The following is a 16,797-nucleotide window of genomic DNA, read 5'->3' on the forward strand; positions in this document are numbered from 1 at the left end:
ATACAGCATAGACGTACATGAAAAAAAAAAAAATACTCAAAAATAAATTATGAGCATTTATTAAATAATAATGCTCCATAAATAAAAGAAAACTATGTTGTTTTTGTGCATAACAAAGAGCTCACAATTGTGCATACTGTTCCCAACTTCTACTGCGTGACTGACAGCCTGGAGTTTGAAATCCGCTTCGTAACCATGTCTCTTAACAGGTGCCATTTATGGTCCTTATACACACACAATACGGTAATATTACGTTGAAGCACAGTACGTATTACTACGCGAGGCTCCTCGGTACCCGTAATGCTCCGACAATCCATCAAGCGGTGCAGCTCCGTAGCTTGCCAAAGTCGTACTAAAACATTTTTTGACAGATTGCTGAGCGCCGTGTACCACATTAAATCGGTTCGCGGTCATCAATCACAACCAGAATTCATACAAAAGGCGCGCTGTCAACTTTTGAGAAAATGAAAGGATTTTAAGCCGTGCATGGCGTTAGCGTGGTTAGCTCGTTAGCACGTTGACGCCGTCCAGCCCCACGCACGGGGCGATGCACAGTAACTCGTTAACGGAGATTTGCCGTGTCCATCTTGTGGCTGCAGGTGAAGCGATGGGGGAGTTGTGTTCAGTTAAGGAGAGAGGCGAGGTCGAGTAACGTTGCGTAAAGACAAAAGTGGACGAAAGAGGGGCAAACTTGTGGCCCCACAACTATAATTATAACGTAACATAGACTATATCGATATAAAGGCTATTGCCACATCTTATATCGCGTATAAAAACATATGGATATTTTTTTTTAAAACTCGATATATCGCCCAGCCCTAAATGATGGTACAGCTGATTTTTAAGTGCCTCTTACATGCAGATGATAAAGGATTCAGGAAGTTTATTCATGCAGGCCCATATGACAGAGAATATGCATGTTCTTTTTGTTTTCATATTATAATTTATATTTAATTGTGTTGTGGTTTCCAGTGTTTTGTGTTGTTTCACTTTAAATTTGTAAAAGGAAAAAGCTGAAAATTTAAATAGTTAGTTGAAATGTGAATAGTTGATTTTTTGTATTATATGATTTATTTATTACATTTTATGTGGAGTGAATAAATAAAAGTATATTTACGATGGCCCCTACAGACAAAGCACATACAAACTTCAAATCACGTACGAACTCTGAAGCACGTACAAACCCTGAAGCACGTACAAACTCCAAAACACGTAAAAACACGTACAAACTCCGAAGCACGTACAAACTCCAAAACACGTACAAAAGACAACAGAAGTGCTAGCCAGCAAGTACCAACGACCGGATTTGGTGTGTGGTAATAACAGGTAAATTATTATTATTTTTTTTTAATTATTTGACTAGATACAAATGCTTGTGTATAAATACACAAACAATACACATATGCTTTCATGCTTTCAATTGTGTAATTTAAGTGATCTAGGTAGCTCTATTTTGGAAGTTCAGTTCATGCTAGAAATGTGTTTTGGAGTTTGTATGTGCTTTTTGGAATTTGTACGTGTTTTGTCTCTAGGGGCCACCGCATATATTTATTTATATATAAACATATATAAATAAAACCGCAAATTTTTTTTACATTGGTAATTCCTTTTGTGCATAATTTTATATTATTGTTAATAATAAATTAATTAAAGCAACAAAACAACCTGAAGAGCCGGTTCGGAGCCAAAACAGCCGGCTCTTTTTAGTGAGCCGAACCGAAAGAGCCGGTTCTCTAAAAAGAGCCGGAAATCCCATCACTACAGTCCAATAACCAATGATAGGCGATATTATTCGCACAGGCGCAGACTTTTTGATGGGCGGAGCAATGTGATTATGCTTGGACTGATTTGCGCATTTAGAATTTATACGTTTTGTTTGGAGGGAATATTTTACCTTCTTTTCTTGTTTGTTTCAGTATTAAAATAGCTACTGTTTGGATTATTAATTTATTTATTTATTTGAGATGCGCCAAATCGCACAAAGACTTAACTTTATATCTGAAATTTTTTTAAATGTTGGCTGGAAGAGACATTTTGATTTTTAACTTACTTTTTGTTTAATTTTGTATTTGTTGTTTGGTCGAATGTATAAGACAGATAAACACTGGACAGGCCTTTAAACATGGGTATAATGGAAAAAAGAAGCCAGTTTCTCTTTGTTTTCTGCCCCACCCATTATGGTTTTTTTTATATTTAAACAAAATGGGGTGGGGGTTTTTTTTTGGGGGGGGGGGGGGAGCTACTGTCTTTGTTTCTGTTATGAGTTTGAGTAAATGAATGGCTTCATTTGGGCACAGTCTGAGGAGGGTCCATTTGCTCGCAGTTGGAAGAGGGTGCCCTTAACACAACGCTTCTCTTAGCTTCAACCAACATTATTAGCAAAATTACTCATGGGCACATAAATAAATAAATCGCTCTTGTAAAAATGATCTGCGGAAGGCTCGGCAATATCTCTCTTTTTCCATACACTATCTCACCGATCTACTATTTCGTCAATCCCACAAGAGGCAGACAGCATCAACAGTGAAATAATGCAAACAAAAACACCTGCCTTCTTCCTGGCTACAGTTATTGATGATAACTGATTTTATTAACTACATAAATCTGAAACATGACACATGTATTACACTCTTATATCCCTTATCAGTCATTTGTCAGTAAGTAGCTATAGCTCTGAGGTATTAAAGCCATCAATAATGATGAAAGTAAGCTTGAATCTGCTTTTATACATTTTGTTTTGTGCATTTCGTATAAAATCAAGGATAAACATAAATTAAGAAACAGAGTTTACTAGGGCAAAAGATTTCAAGTCCACCACAACTCTGTATTTTACTTTAAGGGCATAATCATGTTGTAAGTTCTTATCATTTGTTCTCCTTAGATTAACTGATTATTTTAAATTGTCTGTATGTTTGAATAAACGTGTTAGTTGTTATCTTTCAGTCTGTGTTAACTCTGTGATGGACTAGCGACCTGTCCAGGGTGTATCCTGCTTTATTCTCTGTAATAGCTGGGACGAGCTTCAGCTCCCCATGACCCTGAACTGGATAAGCAGTTACAAATAGACAGACTGATAATCTATCTCATGGTCATAATAGGCCACTGACTTTGTAATAAAAAACTGCACTGCTTTAAAGAAAATGTATGTATACTTTTAAACACAACTTAAACTAGTAACAGTAAATCCTAATTTATGAAAAATTGACATGCCACCACAGCTGACACTCAGACAACAATCAGCTCTATCACAAGTGGACAAGGCCAATAAAACTGCCCATACAAGCACATTGTTGAAATAAATCACATGTTATTGAAGATCTAGTAACTAATTCACCCCCTTTTTTTCCTTGAAGAGAAAGAGTGCAGTTTCAACAGTATGTTTCAGTTTTTCCACATTCACTCGGTTTACGCTCATTACAAAGAAACACTGCTGTCGTAACTCAACGACATGACTCCTTACTTCAGTGTGGTATGGCAGCTGTGGGTGATGTCTTTGTCATTAAGAAGGCTGTGAGACTAACAATAATTCTGGTCTGTACGTCGAATGAAACAAACCCTTTAGACAACCAGTGAGCCATTCAATTTCTCCCACCGCCACACTTAACAAAGCCATCAAGCCCCAACTGGACTCTTCGGCAGGCTGGTTCTGCACTAGTTGGTATCGGTGGTTCTACACCACTTTTCTTAAAGTCTGTCGGTACAAGTCAAGTCTTTAAAAATTCATCTGTCTTAATTCTTGGAAATCAAATGACCAACATGTGGACGAGGCAGTGCTGTTTTACAGCAGCTTTCAACAACTGTTAACAGTTTATGCTGGTAATGCTGGACACTGTTTACCCCGGCAGTGTTCCCAAGGCCACGCTGGCCTTGGGGCTTTTTCATGCTACCCCTAAACACTGCACCCAAGGAGCGGAGGGGGGAGCGAGTTCAGCTCGCCACTGTCAACACTTCACAGACCATTTAGACGGCCTGCTTCACACTTGTGGCCCAGCTGATCTCAGTCACATTGTTTGTAGTCAGGCACATTGTTTGTTTGTCTAGCTTCGCACCTCTAAAGAGGGAGAACATTTGCTTTTCATAAAGAATCCAAGCAGAAGGTTGAGGGGGGAAAAAAAAAAAAAAAAAAGCTGAGAGGACAACTGAACAAACATCAACAAAGCTTCAGTCGTGTGTTGATTTTACAGTAACATTTACACACAAACCAGCTTACCTGCTGCTCTGTACAGAATCTTCGGCTCAAAGAAAATGCATGGGTTCTTGTCAGCAATGCAGGAGAGGAGCAGCCCTTTGGCCTGAATTGGACTACGAGGTATTACAACCTGAGAAATAAATGACATCTGTTAGGCCAAAGAATATAATGAACTGACCTTAATGTTCCCTATTAAACAGAATGGAATATTTAAACGTTTAAATCGGTTTCACATTTCGACTGTAGAGAATATCATCATATAGTCCAACATGCTTTAAACTGATACCCAACTATACAAACTTAAACGCATACAAAAAGTGGTTTCAAATGAATTGCGGTGTTTTGCCCATTCTCTAATCGAGAATTGTAAGGTTCCAGATGTTTTATACTAAAAGATCCAATTGTCTCACTTTTATTTCAGGCGTGCTGCTTTAGCCTGCCTACTGACGCCCTGTATCGACAAGCCACTTTGCAACTCACCTACTCCTCTTTTTCATTCTGGATCTGATTTAATCAGTATCACATCTGCTGATATTGACATCTGCTTTGTTTTGTTTTGGGTCTTGCTGTTCTTGCTGCCTCTGGCTCACAGGCAAGTATGCTCAACCCACTGTATGCATTCTACACGTGTGCTTGAAAGTGTAGTTGCATCCCACAACCGAGCCATATCGCCCAATGCATGCTACTGCACACTACAGTGGTTCTGCTGTACTTAAGGCAAAATCCAGGTTTAACTGCAGCACTGTGTATTTACCAGAGCTAAATCATTTCTGTGTATTGAGACCGACCCTCAGAGGGAGGGAACCGGGCTGATTATGCACAAGGATTTATCAGTTTGTGACCTTATACTGGAAGACCCATTTATTACTCACAGGGGATGAACTGCAGCTGTAAACTTTACAGACCTCAGATGGAAGTATATGAGAAAACTCCTGGATTAAAAGTAGTTGCACTGACAGTATCACAGGACTGATGAATAATTTCATTCCTCAGGCCCTTTTCACACACACATACAGATGCTTTGTTCTCTACAAGAACACACAAGAATTTCAAGTAAACTTGTTTCCCTTTGTCATTATGGCGTGTTATAGTTTGAGGTGAAAAATGAATTTAATCCATTTTGGAATAAGGCTTTAACATGACAAAACGTGGAACAAATGCAGCATTGTGAATACTTTCCGGATCCACTGTAAGACATCCCCTTTATTCTACTCCTCCACTGTTGTAGTGATCTGTTTCTATAGTTTTTGCTTTCTTTAAATGCCCATAGCTGCCAGTCATATAATTCTGAATGGCAGAGATGCTAGCCTCAGTGATGAGCCTTGCCTCTTATGCTGCTTACTTTCATTTAGCTGACTGAAGAAGAAAGAAACCCAAAAAAGTGATGTGTGCAAATGTTTTCAAGTGGAGTTAGGAGGTGGCAGAGCTGAGATGAACTAGAGGTTCTACTGAAAACTGCATCACTACCTGCATCAGATATGCCAAATTCAAACAGTTCAAAAATGGCAGCAGAAACTCAAAAACATTAGTAGAGAGGGTAAAGAAGAGGTGCAATTCAAAGCAAAAATGTGGGTGCTCTGTTCTGAGCACCATTTCTTTGGAACACCGTAACTCTTCGACTGCACTTGAGGCAGGATCACAACCTTATTGTTGGTTTTCCTCAGGCCAGTTCATATCCCCCTCCATCTCAGCACTTCTAGTGTAAGTAATCTAAACTGGACAGTTTAACTTATACTGTTTTGACTGTTGTGAAAAATTTGGAAATAATTTTTAATTGCATCACCACTGATGATGGTGCAGGAAAAGTTATAAAAATAATGAAATAACTAAAAATACAAAGAGTAATGATCAGCCTATTTACAACTTCTATATGGTTTTGCTAGTAGACTTTCAAATTCTGCTTTCAGGTGAGAGATGAAATTCAGATTAAACGCCCACAAATGTCTAAAGGAAATGCATATACAGTGAAGCAGTGGACTGACCTTGAGGCCCGGGCAGTGAGCAAAGAAGGCTTCGGGACTTTGAGAGTGGTAAAGGGATCCATGGCCGACGCACCCCCACGGAGCCCGAATAGTGAGGTTGCCGCAGTCGAACATGTTCCCTGAACGGTAGCGGTACTTGGCTGCTTCGTTGACTATCTGGAAAGTGATAATAATAATTTAGATTAATGCACCAGCAAATTAGTCCAGAACATAGTCATGTAAACATAAGGGAAACTACTTTGCAAAAACATCCCAACAAAAACAGAGCACTTTCTTTGGTTTCTGTGAATAAAGACCTGGCTTCATGTGTGGAGGCATTCTCTCTGCTATTCCCCTTAAAGATATTAAAACGTCACTTAATTTTTAACGAGCGCCATCACCTCAAGTGTCTTTGGTTTCTTTTACATCTACAGTTTCAGACACTGGGCTTCCACCAAAAAGGTGTCCCAAATTTTCCCTCCCCGAAGCTCAGGTGGACTGTTAATTCGCCTTTTACTACTCTCTAAGGTCAGTTTGGACTCCATCGTGTTAAGTGAGAGCGCAGAAGGCGAGAGGGATCCCAGTCAAGGCCCGACACCAGATTTAATCTACTGTTTGTCTGCGTCACAATAGGAGGGTCTTAAAAACTGGCTCCACAATCGCATATTTTGTTTCATGTCGCCTTGACATAGCAGCGAGACTCGCATTTATCTTGTGGAGGGCAAGAATACACAGGATGACACTGGTGTCAACATATATGCATGGTTAAACAGCAGCACTGCCCAACGTGCTGCTAAGTGTGTTAACGTCACATTAATCTTCTGTAGCAAAGCTTTGAAGCAGGGGGTTGTTTAAAGGGCTTCTTTTGTTCTGCTGATGTTTCTGTACAAGGCTGTAGAAATATTAAATAACAGACATTCAAGGTCTGCTGCAAGAAATATGCAGAACAAAGGAGATAGAAGCTAAATATGAAAAGCAACGAGTAAAAGGTTCATTTTTCCCCCATTCTGTCTGTCTTTGCTTGAAGCTTCTAAAGATATTGAGTGAGAGACGTATGCGAGGATGCTGACTGTCAATCACAACAACAGTTACTTCGAGGTGTTTTATATTGTAAAGTAAAACAAAGAAAGTAAAGTAAGTAAGGTACTCTATTTGATTTATATGAATTCTTTAAGTTAAGATGAGGCCTCGTTATCCAAGACCTTACATGTGATGAGAAGGACTTTAAATTATGTTCTGGATTCAGAGCTAATGAAGGGAAGTTAATATGGGAGAAATATGGGTGCCACTAGGAACACTGAGAATACCACTAGGAATGCAAATGCAAACGCAAACATGATCACATCCAAGACTTTTAGGCATCAATTTGAAGATTCAGCAACACTTTGTGACAACAGCAGAGCTGAGACCTGCAAAAGGTAAACACAGCATGTACCCGTACCACAAGAAGGTATATCAACTGCTTATCTGTAAACAGCCTTCTAATTTCAAATTTTAGCTGCCAAGATAGATAAAAATTTAAACCTCACATCAAATTCAGCACATGGATATTTACCCATTAACAGGTTTTCTAACCTGAACAAGTTACAGGCTTAATTCAGAGACCTCCTGTAACCCAGGTTTCTCTTGTGTTACAAGGATTTAAAAAAAAAAAAAAGCTTCTTCAGGATCTATTGTACATCCAAACTACTATACAGAACATCTGAACACCAGAAAACAGATCAAGCAAGCAGGTACTTGTTTCTGTTACTCTACATCACGGGTGTCAAACATAAGGCACGGGGGCCAGAATCGGTCTGGTAAAGACTCCAATCCGGCCCACTGGATGGCTTGGGAAATTGTGAAGAAGTGCATAGTTTTTCAACTTTTTGATATTGAAGTTTCACAGCTTTTCCGACAGATAAAGAGCTCCTCACTGCCATTCATACTAAATACTAATTAAGTTATAAATTAACAATTAAGATTCTTTATTTGTCCTTGTAGAAAGATTTAATGACATTTGTTGGTGGATTAATGTAGTTAAAAAAAAAAAAAACAGTAATAAAAACAACTACAAAAAAGTCATTAAAAAAAAACACCTATATGCAAACAACAGGAATACATATACAAACATTGTCTTGACTGTTATGGCAGTAAATAAAATACAGAAAACTTATTTTGGTTACTTACAGAATTGCAAACAATCCAATACTGTACATGGAAATGACAGAAAAGTTCTTATTTTCCACCATCTACTCTAAAAAAGGTCTAATTTCTATATAATCTATATATTTATTTATTTACAGTGGGTCCATTTTTCATGATTTAGCAAAAACTTTTTTAATTTAAATGTAAACTCTTTTTTTCACACTACAGACTGCATGCAGGCCACAATGTAAAATGAATGTGAGATTTCTGCTCAGCATCACAGACATCACTTACACTTTTTAAAAATTCATGCTAAGCCAAAAACAACTCAGGCTTCAGACTGTAACCATTGGAATGGGTTTAAAATTATTTTGGTAGCAGTCTGAAAATTTCATGTGCTTTTTCCCCCAGTACGTATGAAATCACGAGAGCTTAAAAAATACTGGAAAAAAAAAAAAAAAAAAAAAAATACAGCAGATTTTTAAAAAACAGACAGTTCCTTCATGGACATGTTGATATTTCTGGACCTGTACGAATACTCACATTACTTTGTCACAGAGCAAGGCAGCGCCATACCTGGTCAAAAGCAGGAAAGATGTAGTCAGCAAACTGGATCTCAGCGATGGCTGTGGCACCAGCGACAGCTACACCAATGCCAAATCCCACAATCCCCTGCTCACAAAGAGGAGTGTTGAAGACTCGGTCCTTACCTGGTGACAAGAAAAAATTAGGAAGGTAACACACACACACACACACACACACACACACACACACACAGAAAAAAAATAAGTTCTCACTGAGCTTTTAAGGTTTCAGGTTTGCTGGATAATGCATTGATTCAGAGAAATTTCTGAGACTTTTCACACCTGACTGAGGAGATCCCAGAGAAACCCACCGTTACAATGCCATGTGGTCCTAAAATAAATGAACTGAGAAGCTGATGACTTCTCCTGAGCTGTAACTAACCAAACCTGCAACAAACACACAACCCCCATGGAGTAAAAACAGGAAAGAAAAAAAAAATACTATTTTGCAATCTCCACCCTATAATCTGAGAAAGAACCGCAAGAGTGTTGCACTAAATTTGGGCTGAGAATGTTATTTTTTGCTCTCATCTTTGTGTATTTGCCAGCCCAGTGCTTTTTCTGTTTCTCTGGGAAGTGTGCTTCTCAGCAGCGAAACTCTGCCCTTATGTGCCCTCTGGACTCACAAAGTTCAATTAGCAACCGCGGCACCACAACCAAACCCCCACCCCCACCCCTCGGAGGAACACACAATTAAGTGATCAAAATTTAGTGCCTCGCTGCTCAGACTGAGGCCGACCTCAAAAATGAAAAAAAAAAAAGCAGCCTCATGTGAAAGTGACAGTAAATAACGTGTGTGAGCTTCTGTGTCATCAAAGCAATCAGTAGTAAGTAATAACACAAAAAAGCCTCCACACACACACACACACACACACAAACACACATCAAGTGATGCCAAAATAACTCTGTTGTGTTGCTGTTTGTGCTTCGTGAGTCTAGAATGCAATTTTAAATAGACGACATGGAACTTTTATAGTCAGCTGTCTGACACCCACACTGCATTCAGTGCAACGGGCTAAACGGGAGTGAGAGGAGAGCTAGTGCGCTGTAGCTCTCACAGCAATCAAGCACAGGCAGCCAGAGGTGGAAGGAGTGATCACTGAGGTGAATGCATCGGTCTCGTAAAAAGCCATTCATATGGAGTCCGCCCTGCATTACCCCTCTGTTGTGTGTAATGGCAGCGGGGCAGAGGTGTGTGCCATCCTTTTCAGTACAGAGAGGAATAAAAACAGCTTTGCTCTCGTCACTGTACACAAGGATGAGATGGAAAATAATGATCCCCTTCCAAAAGGTCAACACTTGTGACGTCAATGAAAACAAAAAGGCAGCGCTGTAGGGTGCGTTTGAGACTTCTCGCCATTTCCAGGCTGCATACAAATATCCACCGAAAATGTAAACAAGAAAGGAAATCTATTGACATCCAATTAGCCAATCAGCCTTGTGAGAAACGAGGAAAACAATTAAATTCTGTTGCTGCACACACACAGTCAGTCTCCACGCTTGTGTTATGGAGTGGCAGAGTTTAATGGAAGACAGTGTGAGTTGCTATTTGGGTGCTGTTGCCATGTCATTAGACATTTGTGTACCCAAACAGATTTACTACTATGGTGGTCAATGATACAACCAAACCAAAGTGGTCATCTTCTTTTAAATAATACGTCATAACTGAATGACACTGTGGAGACAAAAAAAAAAACAAAAAACTTTTTTTCCTCCTTTTTAAATGCCAAACTACATTTTTCTCCACAGGTTGAAACTGAAAAAAAAAATTAAACTTTACCATGCAGGACAGCCAAATGCAGAGCATTTCCACCAAGCTGTTTTTTATTAATGTGCCTTTTATTCTAGAACACAAGTAAATAATTTTAATACTTGTCATCAAAACCAGAAACAAATGCAAACATGCTAAGTCACGAAGCATGTGGCCTAACTGTCCACTGAAACTCGAACTGCTCCAGTGGAGTCGCAAAACGTAATGGCAGGGGGGAGGGAAAAAAAAAAAAAAAAAGAGTCAAAGGGGGCCTGCGAGGTGATTCTAACCTTCCTAAAATCAGTGCTTTAAACAAAACAGAAACGCCAAGTTTCCCACATTGCTTCAATTTATTCGCTTGAGGTTTGATTGGCACTCTTTTAATTAAGTCATGTCTTGTTCTGCGGTGGCCCACGAACAGCATCTGTGTGGAGAATTAGCTCCACCAACTGTTTCTCTGTGTGGCCAACTCTTAATAGTCATTCAACTCAAATTCAGGGAAGACATATTAATTAGTGTTGGCCTTTGAAGATTTTCTTGATATTTAATTAAAATATGTACTGCTTTTGGTTGGAAACTTGACCACAGCCTGAAAAGCACAAGAATAAAAAACAAAACAAAACAAAAAACAAGCTCAGCAGCTTCTTCAGTTTAAGACCAGGCAGACATTGCCTCATTTTAACCACGAATTAGTCACAGAACTTAGACTCTGCAGGCTCAAATTCGATTTGTCATTCAACACAGTCTGCAGGGGGCTCCCTATCTCAGTTTTCCCACAATTCAGCATTAATTAACCCTAATGAGCTGTAATAACATCAATGGGATGCGTCAAGGTTATACTCACCGTCCCTAAGAGTGGTTCCGCCGGAGGTCTCTTCTTTTTCAAGGAAGAGACCTCCGGCAGAACCAGAGGAACCTGGCTGTCTCTTTAATACAGTACTTTGAGACAGTTACTGATGTAAATTCTTGTGAATCAGATTGATCTCAATGAACGGACCTGTTCTGACCCTCGTTTTAGACAGCAATGTGCCACAAGGCATCTATGAATTATGGGTATTATAGCAGACTTATTAAGCTATTGCTCATTTTCCGTCACATACTGTATATTATGTTGCAGTGGTGTTTGTAAATATGGCCAAAATTTCAAATCAAGAGGTCAGCATCTGTGCAAGCAACCCTTGACTGCTGGAAGCTTAGGCTTAGCTCTGCTGTAAATGCTCTATTTTAGTATTTTTGTTTCCTACTCTTGGCTTTCTATGACATCAATAAGGTCCCTATCAGGTCCCTAATACGCTGAGCTGATATAAAAGCCACAGCTCATAGTCTGTCCAATATAAAGGTGAGCCGATCCTATTCAAAGTGAGGAGTCAGGTCATGACAAAAGTCCAGTGTGAGTACACTGTTACCAGAGAGGTTGCAGGATTAAAGCTGAACAGACAACAAGTGTGGAAACAAAAACAGAAAAAACCCAGTCCTCACATTGCCTGGCAGTCTGTCACAGGTTATATGGACACTTGATTAGAAATGGAACAGAGGCATCATTAACATTATTATTGACACCCGATATTTTCTGACTATTACAAGTTAAAATGTTGACTGTCAGAGCTGCAGAGCAGCAGCTGCAGCATTACACTCTTTAAAGATTTGGATCTCAATGATCAGGCAAGATTAAAATTACAATTTTCAAAACTTTAACAATATACTGTTAATGAATTCAATAGTTGTGATAAAAACGATTTTTTAACTGCTTAAACAAATATAATAGTGGATGTCACAAAACAGTATTTATGTCTGTGGAGCTCTGCATTTCAGTGCCAAAAGTTTCAGTATATCTTGTCCACTGACTGCATTATACATTACACCTGTGCTTCTCCGGCTGTCACTGAGACTGCATACAGGCCAGATCCTCTTCACCAGGATCTGTCTGAACGACCTGCAGGATTCTGAGTGTGCTATTTAAGAATATCAGAAAACTTCAGAGAAAATAATGAGCCCCAAAAACAAAACTTATAACAGTGAGCTTCATACTATATCAGCTCATTGTAAGGCTTCCCCTACAACGACTGACACGTGTGCCAGTAGCTCATGCTGGTCCTCTGGGTGAAGGCTAGGCAGTACCTGGCCCTTCCCAGAGCAGTGGGTGGTGAGATTCTCAGCAGTGTTTTGCTGCCATCTAGTGGCAAAAAAAAATCACACCGACAACAGGTTACTAACATTTTTTTTCCTTTCAACTATTCAGGTGTCACTTTTGAGAAGGATTCTTAATGTCTACCGTGCATTTGAAGAACCTAAAGACAAGTCAGTCTTTGGTCACAGTGTAAGATTTAGCGGACTTTGCACTATTTCCAAGACTACAACGGGGCTCTTTTTGAGATTATTTTCCATGATGCTCGTAATTGTAATAGTCAAGGTGAAAAACCTTTAAACAATGGAAAAGAAACAGAGGGAAACAGAATGGTTACCCAATACTTCACAATGCTGACAGAGCACCCATTGTTCAGCTGCCTGAACTTCACCTTCCATGAGCCAAAACAAGCAAACGTCAATGAGGAAAAAGGCTGACTTAAGACAGCTCAAAATTATGTTCCTTACCACCAATATACCAACCAAGAACAACTTAAATTAGGAGGGAAAAATTTTTATGATTTTTTTGTGATGCCGTGCATTGGTACGCATCGCTGAAATCAGGTAAACCTCGTTTGTTTTAAGGTCAGCGTTAAAATAGAAAGCAGCATCTTACCATATTTGTCCCTCAGCCCCACTGTGCATCGGAACACTCCACCGAAGGCGACATCTTCCCCAAAGATGACTGCAGAGAAACAAGAGTACAATACAGTCAGCACCGTTAGTGCTCAAGTACGCAAGAGTGAAAAATACTGAAAACTCCTTAGATTAAGCCACTTTGAATGTTTTAGATTTCAATAACTTGGACAGCTTGATTCATACTTTCATGATTGTTAGGCAGCCTGGAGGTTTACAGAGTGTGTCTGCGTGCCTTTTACCTGCGGTAGGATCGCTGGCCAGAGTGTTGTCCAAGGCACTCGTAATGGACTGGAACAAGTTCATCTTCTGGGTAGGACCTTAAGGTGAAACACTTAATTTAAAAAAAATGAAGAACTTCACACATAAAAAAATACGTGTCTTAATGGTTTTACACAACTAGGCCTCAACTGAACAGGTACTGCAGGAAAAACACATCAACTGTGATTTGATTTCCTGTTTTCAATGGAGTACACACTGTGTTACAAATTAAAGAACACAAAAGAATAGCATGTTTTCAACAAGGGCAGGAAAGGAAAAAAAGCAAAGAAAAAATGATACAGCATGGTTTTACAATATTTGATTACAATATATTTTTGCAATTTATTGTATATTTTATATTACAACATTGCGATATTGTATTGACGCAGGCATGCCAAATATGGATATTTTAATAAATAAATTAAAGCACAACAAAAAAGAGGGCTCAACTCGCTTGAAAGAAGGCAACCTTTCTGCAATCATTCTCAGACAGGTTGTCGAAGGTTTGCAAATAACTGCTGTTTAATTTATAAACGCATACAGATTGCCACCATGTTGCCATCAATCTGGATGAATATTTATCAATGAGCACAACTCGATAGGACCTGAGCCAACTGGCTACCAGCTGGTTGTATTCTGGTTATATTCCTACAGAACAGGAAGGCTGATGAGCACAAATGGAGTAGTGAAATGTGACTTTCTGTCCATACAGACAACAACAGATATGTGATTTATGAGGATTTATAGCAGTTAATTGCTGTATTTTTAAAAACATGTTCAAGAGTTGGCAACTTGACTTCACTGAATTGCAGACTGATAGTAGACTGACACCATCTTTTTTTTTCCAACAACAAAAAACAAAATAACTAAAATCTGATAACATTATTTTATTGGATAAGACAGATATTGAAAAAGTTTAACTCTGAGTACATAATTTGCAGTTGAAACAATTTGAAATTGAACTTTATGTTTTGAATTACTCAGCTTATTGCAAAATGTTAAAAATTTGGATTAAAGTATTGTGATAATATTGTATTGTGGGGTGTCAGGTGATTCCCACCTACAATTTTCAGTACCATGTTGTGATTCTGGATCAAGTAAAAGTATATTACAGAATAAGCAATCAGCTTAGAGCCTGGGACTAGATCACACTACAAGGAAAAATTAAATACATTTTTAGTTACTTCCTTAGTAGCAGCAGGTAGCTTTGAATGTTTTATTTTCTCAGTTTTACACCAGGTGCCCTTCCTGAGCCAAGAGACAGTGTCTCCTCCCAGCATCAAACCAGAAATCTTTCACTTGTCTGGCAACAAGTAAGTCGAGGGCTGTTTTCTGCAATGGTGTGTGCTATTGCTTTGTTATTTCAGCATTCATTAACCAGGTAAAAAGACTGGACCCATTTACAAGAAGTCGTATGAACGCTGTGGCTATGAACCCACAAGATGCACGAGCTTTTCATGTAAGTGAAACAGAGCATCCTTTGGGGGGCCTAAACAAAGACACTGCATTAACCTCCTTGGACCTGGCGTCCACATATGTGGACATCACATTTTGGGTTATTTAGACCAAAATACTCAATTTTGCTCTACAAGGGCCTGATATCCACTTACGAGGACATTATACTGCTACTGTTCTATCAAAAAATTTAAACGAATATCCTCATACGTGGCTCTTATTTTCCTTAAAAACAAAAATAAGGTAAAAAAAAAAAAAGAAAATCTGGTAATTCTTTGTTTTTACATTCATCGGGCCCCAATATGCCCAAATATCAAAGAGAAATTAAAATGTATGTTGTGGAAGAGTTCGGGTCTTAGGAGGTTAAACATAAAATGTCCAAATCCCCATTTTGGTTTATTCTAGAATAAAATAATGATAATAATAATAATTTAAAAAAACACCACCAACAACACACTGGTGAGCCTTGCCGTCAAGAGTTGAGGATAATACTGTAGGATCCTTTCCATGATGAGGACAGCTTCACAACAGCTTCACAAAGGGACGATGAAGGTGGAACTCCAGCAACACTTACGGGAAGATGAACAACATGACAGTATGTCACAAGACCCTGATGAAGGCCACAAGACTTAAAGTCTTCCCTTAAGTGTTGCCGGAGTTCCTGCATTGTGAATTCTTTCATTCTCTCCATGCACCTTGGAAGTAGGTGAAGTTGTGCCAGAAATGTTTTTGCTCTGACTTAACAAGTAAACAGAAGACCCCACGTGCAGCTGTTTCACGCCCTTTAACCATACACGGTGTAATTCACGGTGACAGCTCATTTCTCGGTTGAACTGAGGACATTCCAGCGGTATCAACACGACCCGCTCCCCCATGTTAGCCGGTTAGCCAAACACTCACCGTACTGAGACGGGACGGGGTCAGGCTGAAAGGTAAAGTGTGCCGCATGCCTTCGTTGTGTTTTTGTGCGGGAGCTGCAGTTCGGCGACAGTTTTAGCAGCGTGGTCCCCAGGGAGCCGGGAGCGATGGAAAGTTTCGAGTTTGCACCTCGAAGGAAGAGCCGAGCAGCAGCCGCCATCACTGTTGTTATAAGTGAACAGGGAGGGCAAGATGAACCTACGACTAAAGATCGTCTATTAGAGCAAGCTCCCAATTCTAGCGGAGGGAATTGTTTCGCTCCCGATCAACTTCCGGGACTTTCCCAAAAGCTTCAGTAAACGACGCTGAGAGATTTCATGCTAGCTTGTTTAAAACAAATATTGCTATACTCATTAGAATACGAGTAGGAGAGACCCCACTCTTTGTGATTTCTGGGAATGGTGGCGGAGTGAGAGCTCTTTTCTTCCTGCCTCAGCCTCAGCGAGTGAGGCCGTGATTGGTCAAAAGGGAGGGTGGTGTACGCAGTACGTACAGGTGTCTAAAATCGTTCACTAGACGCAGTTTCAGTTCTACGGAAGAGGATTAGGGCCACTGGGGAAAAAAAAAGTGGGCACGTCTTTTTTTTTTTTTCTTCTTTTCCTGAATTCTGAGAAAAAAGTCAGAATTCTGACTTTGATCTCAGAATTTAATTCTTACTTTTTTCTCAGATCTTTTTTCCCCAGTGGCCCTAATCCTCTTCCGTACAGTTCCCTGTGATGTAATTCATTTATACATATTCATGTATTTCATATATTATTTTATTTATCAACTCACGGTACAAATGTATAAGTA

At 39.4% G+C, this 16,797-nt stretch overlaps 1 protein-coding gene across 1 annotated transcript in view; it reads right to left on the reverse strand.

The window, feature by feature from the left end:
• The window catches only part of bckdhb (branched chain keto acid dehydrogenase E1 subunit beta), an 82,634-nt gene extending 66,346 nt beyond the window's left edge, over window positions 1–16,288 (reverse strand). The window contains exons 1-6 of the mRNA XM_086310574.1: window positions 15,988–16,288; window positions 13,614–13,691; window positions 13,352–13,420; window positions 8,854–8,987; window positions 6,172–6,327; window positions 4,211–4,319 (exon numbers count right to left, since the gene is read on the reverse strand). Of these exons, the coding sequence (XP_086166700.1) occupies window positions 4,211–4,319; window positions 6,172–6,327; window positions 8,854–8,987; window positions 13,352–13,420; window positions 13,614–13,691; window positions 15,988–16,165 (724 nt within the window). The 5' untranslated portion in view covers window positions 16,166–16,288. The remainder of the gene's footprint in view (window positions 1–4,210; window positions 4,320–6,171; window positions 6,328–8,853; window positions 8,988–13,351; window positions 13,421–13,613; window positions 13,692–15,987) is intronic.
• Window positions 16,289–16,797: the final 509 nt, after the last annotated feature.

Source organism: Aulonocara sp. 'chitande type north' Nkhata Bay, linkage group LG11 (assembly GCF_057382095.1).
Source record: "Aulonocara sp. 'chitande type north' Nkhata Bay isolate Kocher_YH1m ecotype deep benthic linkage group LG11, A_spYH_male_GT1.1, whole genome shotgun sequence".
NCBI lineage: Eukaryota > Metazoa > Chordata > Actinopteri > Cichliformes > Cichlidae > Aulonocara > Aulonocara sp. 'chitande type north' Nkhata Bay.